The sequence below is a fragment of the Falco peregrinus genome, chromosome 1 (assembly GCF_023634155.1).
Source record: "Falco peregrinus isolate bFalPer1 chromosome 1, bFalPer1.pri, whole genome shotgun sequence".
NCBI lineage: Eukaryota > Metazoa > Chordata > Aves > Falconiformes > Falconidae > Falco > Falco peregrinus.
Window position 1 is genome coordinate 92300551 of NC_073721.1, and position 20580 is coordinate 92321130.

General features: G+C 49.7%; 1 protein-coding gene across 1 annotated transcript; it reads left to right on the forward strand.

The window, feature by feature from the left end:
- Positions 1-5238: 5238 nt before the first annotated feature.
- On the forward strand, positions 5239-13825 carry LOC101918495 (extracellular tyrosine-protein kinase PKDCC-like). The gene is made up of 7 exons (XM_055793761.1): positions 5239-5796; positions 6003-6125; positions 8252-8523; positions 9660-9739; positions 9834-9938; positions 11373-11549; positions 12949-13825. The coding sequence occupies exons 1-7, from the start codon at positions 5290-5292 to the stop codon at positions 13050-13052; spliced, it is 1368 nt and encodes a 455-aa protein (XP_055649736.1). The 5' UTR covers positions 5239-5289; the 3' UTR covers positions 13053-13825.
- Positions 13826-20580: the final 6755 nt, after the last annotated feature.

A 20580-nucleotide genomic window follows, 5' to 3' on the forward strand; every position in this document is an offset into this window, starting at 1 on the left:
GACTCCTCTAGGGCATCATACCGCAGGAGCAGATGATGCTCTGTGATGTGCAAACACCCTGCAGCGTTCTCGCGGTTTCATCCTGCATACCCAGCCAGGAGGTGATCCCTTGTCCACCAAAAAATAGGAGGCAGGTTCAGGAAAGCTGCTCCCTGGTGCCATGTATGTCAGCTGGATGCCAGCACAGGCTTTGCCAAACACCATTGAGAAACTTCAGGCCAGAATTGCCTAGGGAGACACGTCTGTGTCTGCCATGGGCTATAAAAAGATCTGGGGGCTGCAGGTTTCTTGGACACCACAGAAAAGGACAATTTTTCCTTATTCTGGGGAAGAGAAATGTGCTATTTCACTTCTGGGGCACGCAGTCATCTGTACCAAACCACTCTGCTAGGGATTGTGGCTGGTAAGACAAAAAAGCAGAGCCAGGTCTGTCTTCCCAGTGCTTTTCCCAGCTACTTGTAGGGAAGTATCATACCTGCAGCTAATTTTCTTTTTATTCTTTTCCTGTCTCTTGGGAAAACAAAGAAAAGCCTGGAAATGGCTGGTGGGTGATTTTTCCTTGGGTGCCACCCCAGTGGGGCCCAGCACAGCCTTGTGTGGCATGCCTGGAGTCTGGATGCAAAAAGGTTTCTTGGCTGACGTGGAGCTGCAAAGCCAAGCTGCTCAGGACAGCTCCTGCCCCGGCACCCTGCAGGTAAGCGCTGCCCTCCAGGACCTCCTCTTGCTTTCATCCTGCCCCAGATGTGCACACTTGCAGATGGGCAGGAACTGCCTGAAGGCAGCCAGAAGCTCAGCTGGCAGAAGTCATAGAATCATAGAATCGTTTAGGTTGGAAAAGACCTTTTGGATCGTCAAATCCAAGGCAGAACAGCTGCCCCCAAAGGTGAGAGCACTGGTGGTGACACTCACAAGAGTCTCTAATATTAGAGGTGTCTAAATCTTCCTCCTGTTCTGAGGGATGGCTGCTGCAGGTTTCTTTGATCCCTCTTCCAGACTTTATCTCTTTGCTTCCCTTTTCTGGACTGATGGCCAGGACTTTTTTATGCTAACCCAAGAGCTTGATGTTAGCCCTTTTAGGTCAGTGTCATAGACAAGTACCTGGGAAAACACTGCTTCCTAGACCTCTTAGGACAGGAGGGAACCAGTTAGGGCACATGCACCCAGGGGAGCCTGTCTTTCAGAAGGCAAATTTCTTCACTACTGGCATGAAGCGATGCTTTCTCACCCCAGCTAGTCTGGAGCACAGGAGACTCCCAGTTTTGCATCTACAGCTCATAGAGGAGCCCAGCTAACATTACTGCCAGGGTGGAAGTGGGAAAAATCACCAGAATTTTTCATGTGAGGACTCTCATCCCAGCCCTGTCAGGAAGCCAGGAGATGCTCAGCAGCATGGGATTCAATCACACTCACTGAAACTACAGCACAGCCCGATATTTTCTGAACAGTGGACAGCCTTCTGCACCGTCTCTAGCCTCTGAAGGAATGAATGTAGATAAGAAAGCCTAAGATACTGTCCTTTTTTGCGGGAGCCAGGTATGCAGAGCAGGAACCGGGATATTTTGTTCCCTTTCAGGCTCATCTATCCAGCCATGGCCAGCTCCTAGTTGCTTTCTTGACCACAGCAGCTTTAGAGCACTGTGCTGGGTGTGAGCAGCACATTTAATGCTCCTAGGATGTGGTGGGGCTAGTGCAGTCATGCAGGTTAGCCATACATGCCTTTGCACTCAGTATGGTTATACGATGAGAGCTGTGACAGGAGGCTTTCTGTGGATCTAAGCAACGTCTGCTATTGAGACAAGACAACCACAAAGCAGGTGTCTACAACATGTATCCAACCTGTCTACCCCACACAGCACTCACATGCCAGCAAAGGCAATAAAGTCAGACAGAAACTTAACAACAGAGGGGTGGGACGGGATGGGATGGGACGGGATGGGATGGGATGGGATGGGATGGGATGGGATGGGATATACTGGGTCAGGCAGGGCAGTGGCTATGCTCTTCTTCACTCCTTCAGTGATATCATGGACAAGGGAGGCACCAGCAGTGTGGGGGAACTGCCCACAATGGGACACTGCAATCCTGCTGGCATCTCAGTAGGGTCGTTGTAAGGTTTCTCCATCTCGCTGCTCATGCCAATGCTTTGGTCTGCTCTGCAGGACACTTGATGATATTATTTGTAATTAATCACTGCTTGTCTGCCCTGTGATAACGTTTGGAGGCTGCATCTAGGTGACACTGAAGCTGAATTGGGGCCCTTTACTCTCTTTTACTCCCCATGAGCGCAGTTTCTTGCTGTAGACTCACAGCTCGCCAGTCACAGGTAGTGCGCATCAGGGAGGCTCAGAAAACGGAAAATAAAATGACACAAAGAGGTCAAAGCTAGCAAGCTCAGAAAACTTTCTACAATGCCATCCCTTCTCACATAAGATCTCCATGTGCAATGTTTTGTGGCAAGCCCTGTCCTGCTCACCGTGCCCATGTGAGCCCATGCATGGGTCCACACGAGGTAGCAAGTATTTTTTGTCTGTCTCTGAATCGGTAGTGACAGGTGCTTAACAAAACAGGAACTACTGACTCAGGTGTTTCCCCTTCAAGCCCTGAAGTGCCTCCTGGCCTTGTCCTGCTCTGCTCACTGGACTGGTGCAGAAATTGTTCCTCCAGTATAGGTCCATTGTAAAAATATTAAAGAACTGCTTCCTTCTTTTCAAACGGACTTTATTTAATTAAGCATCACTCCTGCCCCATTTCCTCAGAAGATCACAGCACTGTATGCTACAAGCAGACACCGGAGCATCTCTAGTGCTTGAGGTACCAGCAGCATCCAGTAAGAGATAATGCTGGATCCACCCTGAGGATCCTCGCAGGGGATGCTGGTGTCAAGCACCAAGGAAGACTCCAGTTCTGTGGGGTCTTTTCAGTTCTTCTGGTAAGGGCTGATCCTTGTCTTGCTTACCCTTGCCTCCCATCTCTTCCCTTGTTATCTCCTCTCCCCCCGTTTTGTTTGCACAAACCCTCTAAGGAACTAAAGGACACAAATGACTACGTACACCTCTGCCACATCCTTGCTGCAGCACTTTGGTGTGTTTTCCATTTAAAGCATCAGCTCTGTCAGGCGAGGCCACCTCTGGTGCCATTGTCTGCAAGAAGCCTTGCACAGCAGAGCCATGATCTTGGCAGGAGTCCGTAAGTGCTACTATAAAGCAAATAAATAATCATTATTATTTTTATGTATCTGTGAGTCTTCTATAATAGGCCTTGATATTATTACAGTGCTGAGGACAGGCTGAAATTAGATAATACTGCACTCAGCTGGCATCTATTCCCTTGGAAACACAGGTAAAAATGCATTTAATAGCTCTCCAGTGACAATGAATATTCATTAATATGACACAGACGTATACTTGATTTGAAAATAAGGACAGTAATTAAAGAGCTATTAAGGTTAAAAAGCAACAAAGGAAATTGAGCTACCGAAAGAGCTGTTCTGGGATCAGCCTCTAACCTACATGTGCATGGATAACCACAGGCAGCCTGAGATTTTCTGCTTTATGTTACCTATCAGCAGACTGCGGGTTCTGCCTTCCCTCCCCAGACTGTCATCTGGAAATGTCCTGATGATTTCAGAGTCCGTTTGGCCTGCTGCCTTACAGAGCCACCGTGCTCCCTGCGGTGCTGCCACCCGCACCCTGTCTCACAGGCTGCTCCAGTGACACTGAACCGACAAAAAGTGGAGGGGAAACACTCTGCAGGCTTTTGGGAAGGAAGCTATTTATAAGCAATTGCTTATATTTATTATTTCTGTGAAAACAGACTTGGGGATCACCAGTCATGATAGGTGCCTTGCTGTAATCTCTGGAAACCTCCATCCTGCGGGCCATGATATTAAAGTCAAGTTTCTCAGGGAGGTTTCACAAAGGCTCCTTCGCAGGGGTGGCCTGAGGAAGTGAGCTGAGCAGTGTGTGCTCTGCTTGAAGCGAGCCAGGAGCGAGGCAATGGCACTGCTGCACACGGAGGGTGGCCAGGAGGAGCAGACGTGTCCAAGGGCAACGGCAACACTGCAGGACTGAGCGGTCCCACCGCTTGGCCACGGCCAGGACAAACCCTGTGAGATCTCACCCACCGTGTCCCACCGGTTGCCTCCTGGTGCAGGCAGCACCCGCAGGCTCCCTGCAGAGCCGGCTCCCGCAGGGACCGGGCAGCCCTTGGGAAGCACAGCCAGCCCAGCCAGCAGGGATGTGTGTCCTCCAAACCCAGGTGTGCTGTCAGGAGGTGACCCCACCAGGCCCTGCATCCCCCTGCTCCCTGGGGATCCCGGGGAGGGTCTCTGGGGCTAGTTATGCCGCTGAAGAAATCACAGTAGAAGCTGAAGCACACCAGGCGGGGAGGCAGGACGTTAGTTTAATTTCTAACCCAGTAGCGTAAAGGCAAATGAAAATGTTAACTGACCCATCTGGTGGGTGTTCCAGGCCACGGGGTGAGGACAGCCAGCTGCATGTCGCCTAAATCAGAAGCAGATAAACCGCACCTGCCTCTGCCCCGGGCTACCCCGAGTGGCCTTCGGTGGGGACAGAGCCGGGGCTGGCACCCGGCCCCTCCCGCAGCCGCCCCCGCAGCACTCTGCTGTCCCGCACAGGTACACGAGTGTCGCAGAGGGCGGCCCGGGCTGGCCGGGTGTCACCGGCTGATGGCTTTCCTCACACGTAAGTGATGGAGTTGCACTTTCTGCCTGGGTCGGCTGGGTTTGGTGGAGGACGGCTTTGGTGGGGTTTTTTTACTTTTCTGGAAAAAAATCGCAGTTCCACGCTTTAGGCAGCCTGTTGCAGTTTCCACCGAACAGGGTTTATCCTGACCAGAGAGACGGCAGCGTAGGCTCCGCAGCGCTCCCGCAGCCGTCACCGACTCCAACCCGCTCCGCGCCGCTCGGCTGCGCGCTGCGGCCGCCGCCGCCCGGACGAAACCCGCGCCCGCGGAATCGGCGTGTGTCGCCGTAACCAGCCGCCCCTGGGGGCTGGGGGGGCGCCTGCGGGGCCGTACCGCCGCCCCCCCCGCCAGCCCGCCCGTCCCGTCCGGTCCCGCCTCTGCCACAGCCGCTCCGCCGCCCCCCGCCCCGCGGCCCCTCCCGGGCGGCGGCTGCCCCCAGGGCCGGGCCGGGCCGCGGGGGGGGACGCCCGGCGCCGGGTAGCGCGCCCGCCCGCCCCGCCCCCACGGCGGCGCTCGCCTTCCCCGGCGCGGCGGGGCGCGGGCGGCAGAGCGGCCGGAGCCGGCGGCGGCGCGGCCCCGCTCCCCATGGCGGCGGTGCGGGCGCGGCGGGGCGCCCGGCTGAGCGCGGCGGCGCTGCTGGCGCTGGGGGCCCTGGCGCTGCTGGCGCTGCTGGCGCTGCCGGCGCTGCCGGCCGGCCGTGGCGAGGGGCGCCCGGGGTCCCCGCCGCCGCCGCCGCTCCCGCTGCCGCCGGGCTTGCGGGAGGAGCTGCGGCAGCGGCGGCGCGACCTGCGGCGCCTGGCGGCGGCGGCGGGCGGCGGCGGGGAGGCGGCGGCGGGCGGGCTGGGCTGCGGCGACCTGAGCCTGGCGACGGGCGTCAGCGTGCTGGGATGGGGCTTCACCAAGGTGGTGGCGCGGGCGGCGCTGGCGGGCGGCGGCGCCGTCGCCCTCAAGTCGGTGCACGGGGCGGGCCGGGAGGTGCGGCAGTGCGTGCAGCGCTACGGGGCGCCGGCCGGCTGCCGCCGCCTGGCCGCCTACAAGCTGCTGAAGGAGGTGACGCTGCTGCGGCGCCTGCAGCATCCCGGCATCGTCCAGGTACGGCGGGGCGCGCCGGAGCGGGGGGGCTGCGGCGTGTGCGCCCTCGGTGCGGACAGTTCTCGGGGGGTGGGGGGGGGCTGTGCGCCGCTCGGTAGCCGGGCTTAGTCGATCCGGCCGTGTTGCCCTCCCCGTCCCCGGGCGGCCCGGACCCGCTGGCGCCGGCGGCGGCATCGCTCTGACACTCGCTCCTTCCCTCCCGGCAGCTGCACGGTCAGTGCTACGATAACAGCGGAGATGCTGAAATACGGGTCACAGCTATGTTGGAGCTGGGAGCCCCCCTGGAGATGATTCATCTTCTGCAGACCCCTTGGGAGGAGAGATTTAAAGTAAGAGAGCAAACAAAGGGAGTTTTATCAGTCGCTTCTAGACCGCAAACAGGGTAAATGCGAAGAGCCCGTGGTGACCGCTGGGGCAAGCGGGGTTGTGCTGGCACTGCTCCCGCAAACTGTCCTTCGATCCTTTTGCTTTCGCTGCCTTTAAAACACATTAAAATAGCTCTGGGCTGGCGTCTCGCAGGTACATTCCTGCTCTCTAGAGCACTGTTAAAAGAGCTACATGTAGGAGGAGATGGCCACGAAGTCTTGCTCAGGGCGGTGGTGTGTGACACCCTGTGTTACCCCGTGTGCCAGCTGTGCCACTGCACGCAGGGGCTCGTGGTGAGGCCCCGCAGCGGCTGGCTCTGGCTCGGGACAGCGGCTGGCTCTGGCTCGGGACAGCCACCTCACTGTACTCCGTCTCTGTTGTTGCCTGTGTGCTACCTGGTCTAGGCAGCAAGCAGAGCAGCCTGGCTCTCACCTTGTGTTTGTATGATGTTTCTGATCTTAGCCCTTTAGGTATTACTGCGGTACAAACACTACTACGTTGCTTTCCTCCAGCTGTAGGAGCTAGGGTGGCATCCCTGTTCATTAGATCTGCGTTGTCTCCTAAGCATCCCATGTAGGGACTCTTAAGCTCCCCAGAACACAAAAGACTTAAGACACAGGACTTACTTTGGTTATAGCTTGTGTTAAAGTTTGCCTCAAGGTCTCAGCTGGGGGGTTGCTGCTACTTGTTTGGTTCCCAGGAGGAAGGAGAGCATCGATTAGAAGCATGGGTACCGTAATGTCAATAAGAAATGCTTTGGGCAAAATAAAACCACAACGAAAGTCCCAAAATAAAATCCCTGTCTGCATGTGGCCCTTAATGTTGAAGGGGAGCCTTGCCATCCAAGCCAGAGGGCGAGTGTGGCAACTGTGCTCACTCAGCTGTGGGAGGTGAAGCTGGGATTCTAATGATTGCTTCACTAATCGAGCTAAAATAGCATCAGAGCTTCCAGGGTCATTTCTCTTGGCCTGTGGAGTTCCACTTCTGCTTACAAATTGTTTCATACTGGCTTTTACATAGCTTTCCCAGCACCTCATCTTCTCAAAAGTGCCAGTCTCCTGTAGAGCTAGAAACCCACGATGCTGAGTAAGCTGGGGGCAAGGTCTGATACGGTGGCATTAAGGTTTCAGTAATCTTTTGACTGATGAAGACACTAACTCAGAATTTACAGTGGTACTGTCTAGTCCTGTTTCCTAACGAAGGTGTCTAAACGGATGGGATTCCCCTCCGATGAGCCACATCAGATAGCAGTGGTTCTGCGAGCCGTTCCAAGTGAACAAACGCTCGCGCCTGCACAAATCCCTATCAGAGGCATCGAGGGGTGGCGCGGGTCTGCCTGGCACACCTAGCTGACGATACGGTCTGATCATATCTTTGTCTGATGCCAGGACTCCCGATAATGAATGAGAACTGCTGCAAAAAGCTACTTGAACAAAGTGCTGGCACAGTATAAATGCGCTTTTCTAGCTCCAGTTTGTTCAAAAATTATTTACTGAACTTGCTGCTGGATCAGGTATTGTCTGGCCTTTCCCTGCTGCCAGAAAGTTGACATAAAAGCAAAAAAGCTGGCCATAAATACATTGCATGCTTCGGCTAATTCTTCAGAAGCACGATTGTACGCCCAAATTCATACTGCTGAGTGATGCAGCAAGGCATGAATCTGGTATTAATGACCATGGAGCCTCAGTCTGTATGGAGCAGCATGGGGGAAGGGAGGGGAATGTATTAATTCTATGCCAGAGTGGGAAAAAACCCTTCTGATTTCAGCTAGCAAATCAATATAGTTCCTGAAACATGAAGGCTGCTATTGTTTTCCTCACAGCTTTCTCCTCTAGTTCCTCTAGCTGCAAATGTCTCTTTTTGTATATGCACATTTTAAAAAAATGCTGCTAAACTACTTACCAGTCAAATCCTGTGGCAATGTTGATAATAAATTTTGTAGCATACATATAATTACCTTTTAAGTGCTATATGCTTTTTTTTTTTTTTTTTGCTTTTAATTTCATTGAATGCCCTCCCCTTTGTTCTACTTCCAATTTAATAGCTGGTTTTCATCTGTTTTTCCCATGCATATTCATCTCTCTCTCAGATTTGCCTGAGTCTTGTGAAACTGCTGTTTTACTTGGCACATTCCCCCCTGGGTTCAATAGTCCTCTTGGATTTCCAGCCGAGGCAGTTTGTTATGGTGGATGGAAACCTTAAAGTGACAGACATGGATGATGCCAGCACTGAGGAACTGTCATGCAAGGAAGATAATGACTGCACACTCGACTTCCCTACAAAAAGCTTCCCTCTCAAGTGCTCTGCGGTTGGGAAATGTGAAGGAATAAATGAAAAGAAGAATCTTTTCAATGCATATCGGTATGTCCAGCAAGATGGGGGGGAAAAACTGGGGTGATTGAGCTCACTCACTGCCATGTAGCCTCTAGCATCTTCTGTTTCTTCCACAGAGTGACTCCCCCTCACCTCCGTCAAAGGGCAGTTAAGGATTGCTTTGAAGCAAATTTATTTTCCTTATAAGGCAGGAAAATTGTGTAGTTGTTGTCTGGTGAGAATGAAGGCATCTGTCTTCTGCTGCTCCCTTTCCCCAACGCCCTCTAGAAACTTGCCCCAAAGGTTGCACCTGTGAATTTACTGTTTGCCAAACAAGCCCTGGCACTTGACATCCACGGCTGTGTTTGCTGAAAGTGGTGGCAGCATGGGCTACCTGCCAAAGCCCACCAGCTTTGAACCCCCATTGTTGGGAACAGGCTGGCTATAACCCTTCCCTGGAACTCCCGACTCTCCCTGTGGAGACTATGGGCACCTATGGAAGAGCGATGAAACAGATAACGGGCGAGGGGCTGCCACTTTGTGTTGGCCACCAGCTGAATGCACGATGACTTCCACTCACCATTGATGCTCGGCCGGTCAAGTACCAGGGGGAAGCCTTGGCAACTGGATATTTTCACAGAAGGACTTAGTAAGGGAGCCTGATTTTGCAGGATTCAGCGTTAAAGGGCAAATCCCTGCACAGATTATTGCAGCCTTGCAGTAATACACTTGTCTCTTGTAGAACAGGAGTTCTCTGGAAGGTTCAGGGAATGAGTCATCCTACCTTTCCAGGGGCATTAAGAATGCCAAACCTTTCCAGGGCAAGGGAACAGTCTTGCGTGAGTCTTTTCTTTTCTATAGGTCTGGTTTTGGTGGGAAATGCAATGCTTTAGTGTTCAAAAATGGCCCTGGGGAAAGAGGGAAAGCTCTGTTGCATGAGCCTGTGCAAGGTAGGTTTCAGGTGGTGCTTGGCAGCGTGCTGTGCTGCAAGGATTGAGCTTTCAGGCCAGCTGACGGGAACCTGTCTGTGAGATGCCAGTGAAGTGCTTTGTCAAACATAACTTAATAACCAATTAGCCTTACTAGTTGCATATGGATAATTGAGTCACGGGGAAATATAGACAACTTAATCACCAGGGAAACTAAGCCACTGTATTCTAATCAGTCTGTGGGATTTTTTGCAGGTATTTTTTCACCTATCTTTTGCCACACTCTGCGCCACCAGCTTTGCGGCCTTTTTTGAGTGATATTCTGAATGCAACAGGTACCAGCTAATATACATTAACTTTTTTATTAGAAGTCTCTAAATGGTATTTTGTGGAATTACTCATCTTGGTCATCTTTTTCTTTCAACGTAGGTAATTTACGATATGGAATAAATGAAACCCTGAAAGCTTTTGAAAACGTTTTACATCTGTACAAGTCTGGGCTCTATCTGCAGAAAAGACCTCTTCTTTTAAAAGGTGAATGATTTTGAATGAGGGAGTGAGGAGCTTGGAGATAGGAATTGGACCAGATACCCATACATGCAAGCAGTGTGTAGCCACTAGGAAAGGCACCAAAAGTACCTCTTTTTTTGAGCAGACTTTTGTTGTTTTTTGATATGGGTGCTATGCATGATTGCATTGCTTTGCAACGTAAATGCAGTGCAGACAATCTGGCCTGCATATGGACATGTGTTTGCACTGCTTCTAAATACTCTTCTCATAATGTGCATCAGTGTTTCAAGTGATTATATTTGGGATAGCTTAAGCAACTAGACCAGAGTAGCTAACTGAGTGTCTCCTGTCTGTCCTTGGGGTCATCTTATCCTGTGAACCAACAGGTCAGTTTTCCAGGCTGATGCTGAAACTTCCTGTTTCACTTGGTGGCTTCTGCCTGCTGCGCACAGGTTATTACAGGAACATACAGCAGGGAGGTGACAACACTGAGATGACTGTGACAAAGTAGCTGGGGTCTTGGTGCCCTCTGAATCTCTTTTTTCTGGAGACTATCGTGTTGGACCTGTGAATGCATAAATGAGGCTTTATGGGGTACATTTCTCTGAAAAGGACCTGTTTGGTGGTAGGGATGAGGTTACTTAAAAGAAGGGCTTCAAAAGGCCAGCGGTTACTGTGGCTTACATTTTCTTGAGCATTCACTTGAGATGGTGGGGTGGTGACGGTGGCTTGTGGAAGGAAATCTCTTTATGTGTGAAAGAACCGGAATTTGCACCATTATGAACAAAGTTATCCCATCATTTGCACTGAAGGACCAGCAGCTTTAACAGGAATTACTAGTATTTTCCAACAACACCTACCTGTTGGCTTGACAACTGGCCCAATAGCAATGTACCAAAATGATCACCATCCCAGAGACTTAGCAGTCAATGAACGATAGCCTGGACATCACCTGCTTAGGCTTGTCATGTCTTTGGTATCCCCCTGGAGCAGGATCTGGCCTCCCTTTCCCCCACCGGGCTTTGGGGCTCCACGTAGCTCGGTGCTGGATCTGCAATGAGCTGGTTCTGCTGTTGGGGCTGAGGTGTGGGATGGGCTGTCGTGAGGCTGGCTTCTCCAGAGAAGAAGTGGAGGGTCTGTCGGTCTGTACAGCAGCCTTCCCCTCTCACCCTCCCCTGCAGTCACTCCCCTGTCCCTTCACCCTTGAGAGCTCTGCCCCCTCTCTTATATCCACGGGTCAAGTTCTGTCCTGTGCTCCGTAGCAGAACCAAAGGTCAGGATCTGGGTTTCTTCTAACTTTGCAGCTCCACGTACTCCATCAAAGCCAGTCAGTTCCATCTATCCCTATGGCATTTCCTTTAAGAGTTTTGCTGAAGTGCAACGTCCTAAGTGTATAGTGTAACAAGTCTCAGAAAGTGCACTTTATTGTTCCCCTAAGCACCCTCTTTCTGTTCCCAGGCTACATCTCCCTGAAGGGCTTCCGGACGGTAGAAGGAGAAGACTACAAGTGCTGGCCCTCCTACAGCCACCTGGGGTGCCTGCTCTCTGTTCACAGCGCCGAGGAAGCTGCCGCAATTTGTAACTCCCAGTCGCAGTGTCAGAGTTTTATTGTCACCCAGCAGAGGACGTGGACAGGTGAGCATGGGTAGACGTGACAGTACTGCCACATGATGCCCCTGCTTCCTCAGTCACGAGTGGGGATGCTGCTGCTGCCTTCCTCCACAGTTCTTTAAGCCTACAGGCACATACAGAAGCTGCCTTCCTTACGCTGAAGACCAGATGGCTGCTGTGGTGGGCATCCAAGGGTCCCCCTGAGTATTTGTGAGGAGGCACAAGAGAAGTTAGATTCTCCTTCTGCACCTTCTTTCCTCTACACATTTTGCACGGGACTGCTAGGCATTGTTGAACAGTTATTTATTTCATGCAGAGATGGCTTCACTTTGGTGTTAGGCTAAACAATTCCTGTGGTATGTATAGTTTGAAAAAAGTTGTGGGTTTTTTAGACATGAAAGAAGCTATGTAAAAGAACGTGGTTACTATTGTTATAATTAAAAGAATCATAGCTTACAAGTTGTTATCCCCTTTATCAAAACTAAAGCCCCAAACCAATGGATTTCCAAAGTATCCCTGTAATTAGCTCTGATTATAGCCTCTTGCGATTAGCATGTTTACAGGATTATTATAAATTACCTCATTTAGCTGATACTTCAATCATGGGCTAAATTGTTACTTATAAAGTGAAACACTAAATGAGGTAAATGAGTGTTTTCACTCACGATGGTGCTGAAGAATCGCATCTTGTCAGTTTACATGACAGTTAAAAAAACAACCCCAAAACTACCAAAACCGCAGCTTTTCCATGGGTTTGTGTGCAGTTGGCATGTGGCTAACTAGTGACATAAGAGGGCTTAGGATGCAACGTAAATCTCTCAGAGCTGGTTTCACACCAGCAATGGATTGTGTGAGTTGTGCCTAACACATCGCATCTGGCTTCCTCATGGGGCAGCTGTTAGTTGCTGTGCCTGGCTGGAAGGAACCCTGCTTAAAACGGCCATGGGGATGCAGAAGCAGCAGCACATGGGACAGAAGATCCTGTCTGCAGCACCTGGCTCGGATGCTGATCCCCACCATCCCGTACTGCGCCTGTGGTCTGTTAACGTTTCCCTTTGACATTTTTCTTCCTCACACATTTACAGCTCATCTTTGCAGCCGAACATGCCAAAAGTGTGTGGCTGAAATGCCAAGTGCCTAACTTTGCCAGTTGGATTAATGAGAGCTGTGGGAACATATTGATCCCTTTTAGGGCAGCTTGGTAAAGCCAAGCAAGACGTGAAAGCCTCTGGGGCCCGGCTGTCCTTTCCTGTGCACACTCGCTGAGCATCTGAGTTTACTGGGTGTGTAAAACGTATCTGTGGCAGGGTGGAGTGACCGTCCATTGAGCACGCAGTGTGTTCCTGTGTCTTTTGCAATAAATAGCATGGGTCAAGGTGAGCCTATCTTCTGTATTAAACTTGTATTTTTATTTCCTTTCCAGGACGCCCACTTGCCTCGTTTCAGAGTAGCCTGACTGATTTAATACCGGATGCTGACGCTGTAGTCTATATTAAACGATCGGCTTCCTCAGGGGAAAAACTTTAAAGACAATAAGACCACATAAAATGATCCTGGGAGGAACAAACCACTGGGGAGAATTTCTTCTGCTGAAAAGAATGACATACTTTATTTTGCTTTGGGATGGGATCTCCCTGCCAGCTCAGTCAAATGCTGCTGTCTCCTTGATCAAAGCTCAGATTTCTCATTGCAGCCCTGCTAGTTTCTTTATCTGTTCCCACACTGCTGTTCCATATAAATGATCCCAGTTTTAGTCAGATGTTGCTAGACTGTGCAATACCTTGCTGCTTTGGTAACCAGCTTGTCAGCCAAGATACAGAAATAGCTGCAAGGGATCCGGCTTGGGTAGGCTTAGTTAGTTCAGTCATCTCCAAAAACCTATGGATAATGCACCTTGAAGAATGCTACAGCTCCTTCTGCAGCTTCCAACCAGGATTTCATACCACTGCAAATGTAAAGGACTGAATTTCAGCAATGGGGACGAGGTTGCAGGGTTGGGATCCATAACCAGAGGTTGATGATGTGCATGGTCTTCCAAGGAGGGTCCTGATTCAGTTCCTTCTAGGGCAGGGGTGGGAGGTGGTATATAGATTAACTCTGGAACCAAATGTCTGAATGTTTGGGTGCAGGATTTGGGTTTGACCCTGTGTGATTTGTAATGCCAGCTCCCATGTATCAACCTTGAAGGTTTTTCTCTGTTACTTTCCGTGAAAGAGTGAACCATTCAAATTATTTATGTGTAAGGCGTGACTCTGTATGATAAAGAATGACTGTTTATTCTAAGCATGCTCTGAAAAGTTTTCAATTGTCTTAAGTCTTTACTGCAACCAAGTGAACAAATGCAAGTATTCCCACCTTCAGCTCACTGAGCATCATTACCCACTCCTGAGGACAACCTCTGAGTGCTCGAAGCAGTGTATGAATGTGCCCAAGCCCCTTGGACACTTAGGTCTTGGAGGAAGCTCTGGCTGTGTTTGCAGGCTTACAGGTGTAGAAGAGACAGTCTGGTCCCAAGATCTTCCCATTTCTGCCCTCCACTAAAACTGTAGATGTGGCCTCTGAAAAATATGCGGAGGTTAGTGTAATTTCAGGCTGTAAGAGTTGGCAACATAATGTTCCATTCCTGGGGGCGCCTGGAAGCAGGGACCATACGGTGCCCAAATCGTCGCTGATCTGATGCCTCGCCAGGGGAGGTCCCTGGCCTTGTGCAGGAGAGACATGCTGCAGCCGCTGTGCAATGCCACGCTGAGTTTTCCACTTAGCCTGCGCTGCTGGGTGGAAATGATGGCTCTGGGGATGCTGCCATTGACTCCTTGTAGCCTACAGCGGTGTGGCTGTTGCCACATGGGCCCCTGTACCAGCTGGGCTACCCCCAACTAAAGATGCTTGAGCTCTCGCCTGGTGGTGTGCTGTGTTTTTCATGATCTGGTCCTGTGTTTCCTAGTGCAGGATCTCACCTTTCAGCTCGTTAGGACTCTATTAACTCACAGCAATGCCATTGCATGGGGGCCTTCTCATGCACTATAACCCCTGCTGCTTGCACTGAGGCTGGGGGACTCTCGATAGTGGTATCAATTAATGGGAATTCCTAGTTAGCACAACAAGAAGGCGGCCACATCGCTGCAAGCTCTGTGAAGGCAAGGCTTTTTAAATGGACAGCCACAGAGCACGCTCTCCATTACAGTGAGTCCTGTGGAGGTTGAAGGGAAGGTCCTGCCAGGGGTCCGCTATTGTTTTACATCGACCCCACTGAGCAGGGCTTCAGGCATCTGCTGTGCGGTGCTTTACATTAGCAAGAGGTAATGAGAGTTTATTCCATATCTCTCAGCCTCCTAAGATACAAATCCAAGGTAGGTACCCCAAAGCAAGGGCAAGGGCCAGCCTGGGGTCATTTCAGAGAGGAAGAAACGAGAGAAAATGCAAAAGCTGAAGTGATTCTAGTTTGTGTTGGAAATATCTTACTGTCTCAAAAATCTCTCCTGGTAAAAAAGCATTGTGTATTTTAGTCGTGTGATGCTCCTTTCACATTGCAGATTTTTTCATCAAGTTTTCATTGTATGATTGCCTACCAGGCAGCCAGGTCCAGCCCCTCGGCAGATGGTGCAGGGTATGGCAGTGTCGCTTGTGTAAATGTAGGTTTCAGCATCAAACCTGCAGTTAGAGCCTGGGAGCAAAGACCACATCATCCTGCCTTGAAAGTTTTGAGCACAAGGGGTATTATTATTATTATTATTATTATTATTATTATTATTATTGAAAGAGAAGCCAGGCTTCAAAGAATCCCAGTGCTTAATCTGCTGTTGCCACAATGAGTGGCTTTTGTAGGTCACCCCCTGCAAACCAGTAGGTGCATTCTTATGGCCCGGACTGCCATGAGCACATCCATCATGCTGGCACAGACAGATAGCTAGGGCACAGGCATGCATTTATGTCCAGTTCTGTTAATGTGCTAGAGACTTAGAAGATGCCACAAATATGCTGGTAAAGTGTATGCACCGATTCTCCTCATACCTCTGTGCAGCTCCCCGTGGTGTAACGCTCAGTGGGCATGCCAGCTTCAGTCTGATTTGGGGTGACATCCCAGCCCAATGGTGCCCAGTGAATGCTAGGTAAGGGAAAGTGCTTCATCACCTGGCTGCATCTAGAGCTATACTCCAACATGTGTCAGAGGAAACACATTCACTGGAAGAAGTTATTCCCATCCTGCTTTTTCCTAGCTTCTTGCTGTTATCATCTGTTAAGAAAGCTTTGCCAATGGACGTGCTGGTTTAAAAGCACGTAGAGTTCTCTGCTAGCCTGCAGTGAGCAGCTCACGGCCCTGAAGCCTCAGGCAGCTCGTGAGCTGCTCAGGTGCAGCTCCTGTGCCAGGTCTGTGTGGAGCACCCAGGCTGCTCACAACCTGCAGGGGAGGCTACGGGAGCAACCACCTTCTCTACAGCTTTTGGGCCCACGTGGCTGTTTTGTAGTGCACTGTCTTTACGTTCCGTCTCACTCAGTCTTTATTCATTCTATCCTTTTATTAAATTATAACTGCCTCGAGCAACTTCAGACTTTCAATGCCAGTGAAAATTTCAGTGCACACCTAAAACCTGTGTTTCAGTAACTACGGTACATACAAAACAGATATTCAGATACAAACATTTGCTGCCCCTAAAACTCCCAGTTGCTGGAGTCGATTTGTCTCTGCTATCACTGATCAGTATTTCAGCCACCATTGTGGAGTATGTAACAGAGGAAAGTGCTTGCAGGGAAACAGTGGGGGATCAATTGCAATGGAAACCATGTGTGCTGGAGGAATAATATTTACCTAAATGTGTCTATCACATCTTCCCAAAGGATGCTGCCATTAGGAGAGATTGGATATGAAAGTGTTGCCTCCATAGATAAAAGTTAGGAATATCATTTTTTTAAACACAAATGCTAATACTCTTAATTAAGTCCATATTGTAGTAACAGAGATAAAGCCACATCCATGAAGGATAATACCATGTACTCCAAAGATATAAACCACAGTTTAATAAATAGCAACAGATGCCGCATGACTCATGTTCAGTATGTTTGTGCAGCCGTTTACATGGCTGGTGACTTCATGACTGATTGAGGAGCAGAGCGAGGGGGACAGAGTCCAGTAAAGAAAAAGCAACTCCAGGTGCGTCAGACAAGGTTCAAATAACAATTAAAGTCATACCTGTATTCTTACGTGACATATTCTGCACACTTTGCTGATGCTCTAAGTAGCACCCAAACAGAAGAACTTTAGAGTTAGTTTTGGGAAAACCCAAGAACTTATTACAGGCAGTTGTAGGCCCATATCACACATCTGGGTTAACATTGATTTCTGTAAGGTCTCCTAAAAATTCACGTGCTGAGCACTGATCTTCATGGCTAGAAGTTCGGAGCGGTTTGGTCCTACTGAGCTGAAAGAACTGGTTCGGGGTGCAGTTTGAGGAATTAGTGAATGTCATTCCAGTCTCCAGAATAGCCCATCATGATGGTTGGAACTAGGTGATCTTTAAGGTCCCTTCCAACCCAAACCGTTCTGTGATTCTGTGGTGGCTTGGTAGGACTTCAAAGTGAATCTTCCCCCCTAACCACAGCACTTACAGCAGTCTTTCTCCTTGGCTCCATTGTCTCAGTATACCGAAGTGCCACCAACAGCAGTGTGGAGATGGTGGTGGTGAAGGAAACTCCACAGAAGAGAATTTTACACGTGAGGTAACTATGAGCCCCTCTGCCTCCTCTGTAGCCTGTACGTAGCCCAGGATGGTGGATGTGTTAGTTCTTGGCTAATCAGAAAGTGTATCAGATACTACATCAAACAAGTCTAGGTGCACCAAGGAGGGATGACAGCGGTTGCCAGACTCCTCTGCTTGAACTTCAGGTCCTGGCTCTGTGTGAAAGCTCCAGGCAAAGGTTTGTGCTTTGAAGCCTTTGAACCCTCAGCCCTGTTTAAGAACTATATGTTTGGCCTTTCTGGGTACCAAGTTATGTCCCTGTACTGTCCCCACTACCACAACTGCCCTATCCTCACCCACTCCCGAGTACCGTGACCACTGTTCTTCCTCACCCCCGAATCTATAACCAACAGCTGCGCGCTCAGGTCTCTCCCTCCTGTCATTAGTCACCGCCCAGTCCCCCTGTGCCATTCCAGCCCACCTACTCATTAACACCTTGTAGACCCACACTCTCAGCCTTCACTCAGCACCCCACAGACCCTGACCCTGGCAGCCAGCACACCGGTGGTGGTACGGCTGGGGAGCCCTCGTTTCTGTGCCTTCTGAGCCCAAATAGTCCTGCGTGTAGCAGGAGGCCACATCTGAAAGGTGTAACCACAAGATCAGCCTGCCTTTGACTGGTAACCTCTCTTTTCACCTACTGCCGATGATCTCTAGATTAGCAAGTGCTAAATACAATGCGGTAATAGCCTCCTGCAAACAGCCAGGGTTACAGCCCTGCATTAAACCCACAGTGCCTGAAATACATTGCGTTATTCACATGATGCACCACACTTTCCAAATCCAAGTCTAGACAAGGCTTAAGAAAATGCAAATTCCTACATTATGTTACGTTTATCAGTATATATCCTCAAACCCATCAAAATCAGTGGCAGTTTCTCATGGACTTTTTGGTGGAAATCTGTTGCCGTGCTTACAGGACTGGAAATATAAGGTTCAGCCTCAAAATGAAGTAGAAACATCAGCAACCCCCAAAGCTACAAAATAAACATCCAAATTTCCAAATTCTTGTACCTATAAGTTATATCTCCCACGTAATGTCTTTAGCAAATGAATTGTTTTTCTTTGCTGGGAAAAACCCTGCTGCAAATTCCCTCACTACTTCAGATGATAGATCAGAGAGTTCAGGCTTAGATTAAAAGCTTGATAATGAAACCTGGGGACACGAGTTAATCATCACATCGGGTAGTCAGAGAGGCGGTTTATGAATGTCATGGAGACACTGGGGAGCAAAGGAAATTCTCTCAAAGCTCAGCTGGAAAATGCCAATAAACTTTATAGCATTGCTTCTGTGTCTTGTCCAGTGCTGTTCCTCATTTGCTTGGAGAGGGAGTTGAGAACTCCCACTCCTAATTAATCACACCCTTGTTTTTTTCTTATGATTCTTTAAATACACAAGAAACAATTCATGCTCCCTGCCAGTGAAGTTAATGCCATGGTTTGCATTTTTCAGGGCTTGACTATTTCACGTTGTCTAGCAAAACTACTGTTACATGACTATGATCATTAACATTACCTCTGAAACAAAGCAGCTGCACCAGCCTAAATTCACTTGTATTCTAGAGCAGTGTCAAACCCCAAAGTTTTACTAGCGCAGCTAAAGGCCAGTGCAAGATGTACTCTGGAAATTGCCTAATCATTGCAATTTGCTTGTTGGTTCACCTCCTATATGCTAACGACTAAAGCCTCTACCAAGACCCTTATAAATCAGCAAAATACCTTTGCTTCACCCAGGGAATCTTAGGTTGAAGCTGCTTCCAGCACAAAACAACCAACATTTCCTTTTTTTTTAAAAAAAAAGTAATAGTGTTTAAGAACTGCATCTCATTAAATAGTTTTTATTTTGTTTTATTTTAACTGAGAAATCAGTGACGTGTTGTTTTAAGTGCTTCCTCCATCTTACTAAGATAACACGGGACCATAAGGATTAGTCTCTCATCCTCACCTTTTCTGTTTTCCTGCTGATAGCGGCTGTCATTCAGCGCTGATGGAAAAGCCCACATGCACACGCTGGGTGATGCTGCCGGGGAGAGGGAAGGCAGATCTGCAAAGCCTCACTGCGAAGGACCCTGCAGGATATCACCAAGACTGTCAAGGGAGCTGCCACACGTAGGGAGGGGAGATGGAGATGGCACCCCGCGTGTCATGGCTCCTCACAGCATCACCCTGACACTGCCCTCCCAGGAGGTGAGGCAGTGGGCTGGGGCGGTGGCCAGTGGGCTAGTGGCCAGTGCAGAGCGGTGCAGCAGGTTAGCAGCAGTCAGGCTGCTTGGAGGGGGACTGCCCACCCGTCTCTCTCTGTCAGCATGTGCAGAGGGAGCGCTCCATCACCCATTGACCCAGACTGGGACCAGCTCCCCACATTCTGACATCTTTCAGGTCATGGTCTGAAAAGTTGACATCCCAGGGCTGGATCTGTCAGTGATTTGCTAAGAAGTGCAATGGCCAATGTGTGCTGTAGCTTCTGTTTTAAATACAGATATCAGGAATTGTTTGTTTGGAGCCATTCTTTAGCAAAGGAGCTTCAGTCCTGGCAGTCTGTAGATGAGCTGTCTTGGGAAAGGGGAATTGTTCGCATGCCAGGAACCAAATCAAAGTTATACCTACATCCTTAGAAGTGCAGTTTTTACCTTGTCTGACCCTCCCATCCTCCAGAGGACCCTGAACTTGAGAGGATGGGCTTTGCACGTTCATGCACAGGAAAAGAATAGGGAGAACAAACAAAACACCCCACCCTCTTCCACTTATGTAAGATCAGAAAGAGAGTGTAGGCTAAGCCCAGAGGACTGGATTTATGGATTCAGAAGAACCTAGTTATTAAAATGTTATGAAAGTTTTCCTCTCCTTTAAATGCATAAATATGCAGATGAAAGGAGCCATGTGATCTGGCCGCTGGCCATGCTGCTGCAGGCTCAGCCTAATTATCAGCTGCCAGCTCCGCTGCTTTTTAAGTGGTGAACGTGATTAAAGATGCACAGACAATTGAAGAAAGTTAGATCAGTTCTTACAAGGCCTGCTTCTATTTTATAACCACATGGCAGCTTGGCCTTGAGACTGAATCTGCCCTTACAAGCTGAGGGAGAAAAGTTCTGCTGATCAGACGGTTTCTTTGCAACCACAAGCTCCACGTGCTCTTGAATTCATCATTTTCATAGCAAGCTATGTGCCAAGGCAAACTGCTTTCCCTCCCCGCTCTGAGAAAAAGGGGGCTCTGAAGTGGGGCAAAAGAGGCAGGTAGGACCAGGTGAGGGGGGGATCAAACACTGCAGGAGCATGGCCAGAATATTCAGACTTCCCCAACCAGGGAGGTGCTAGCTTGT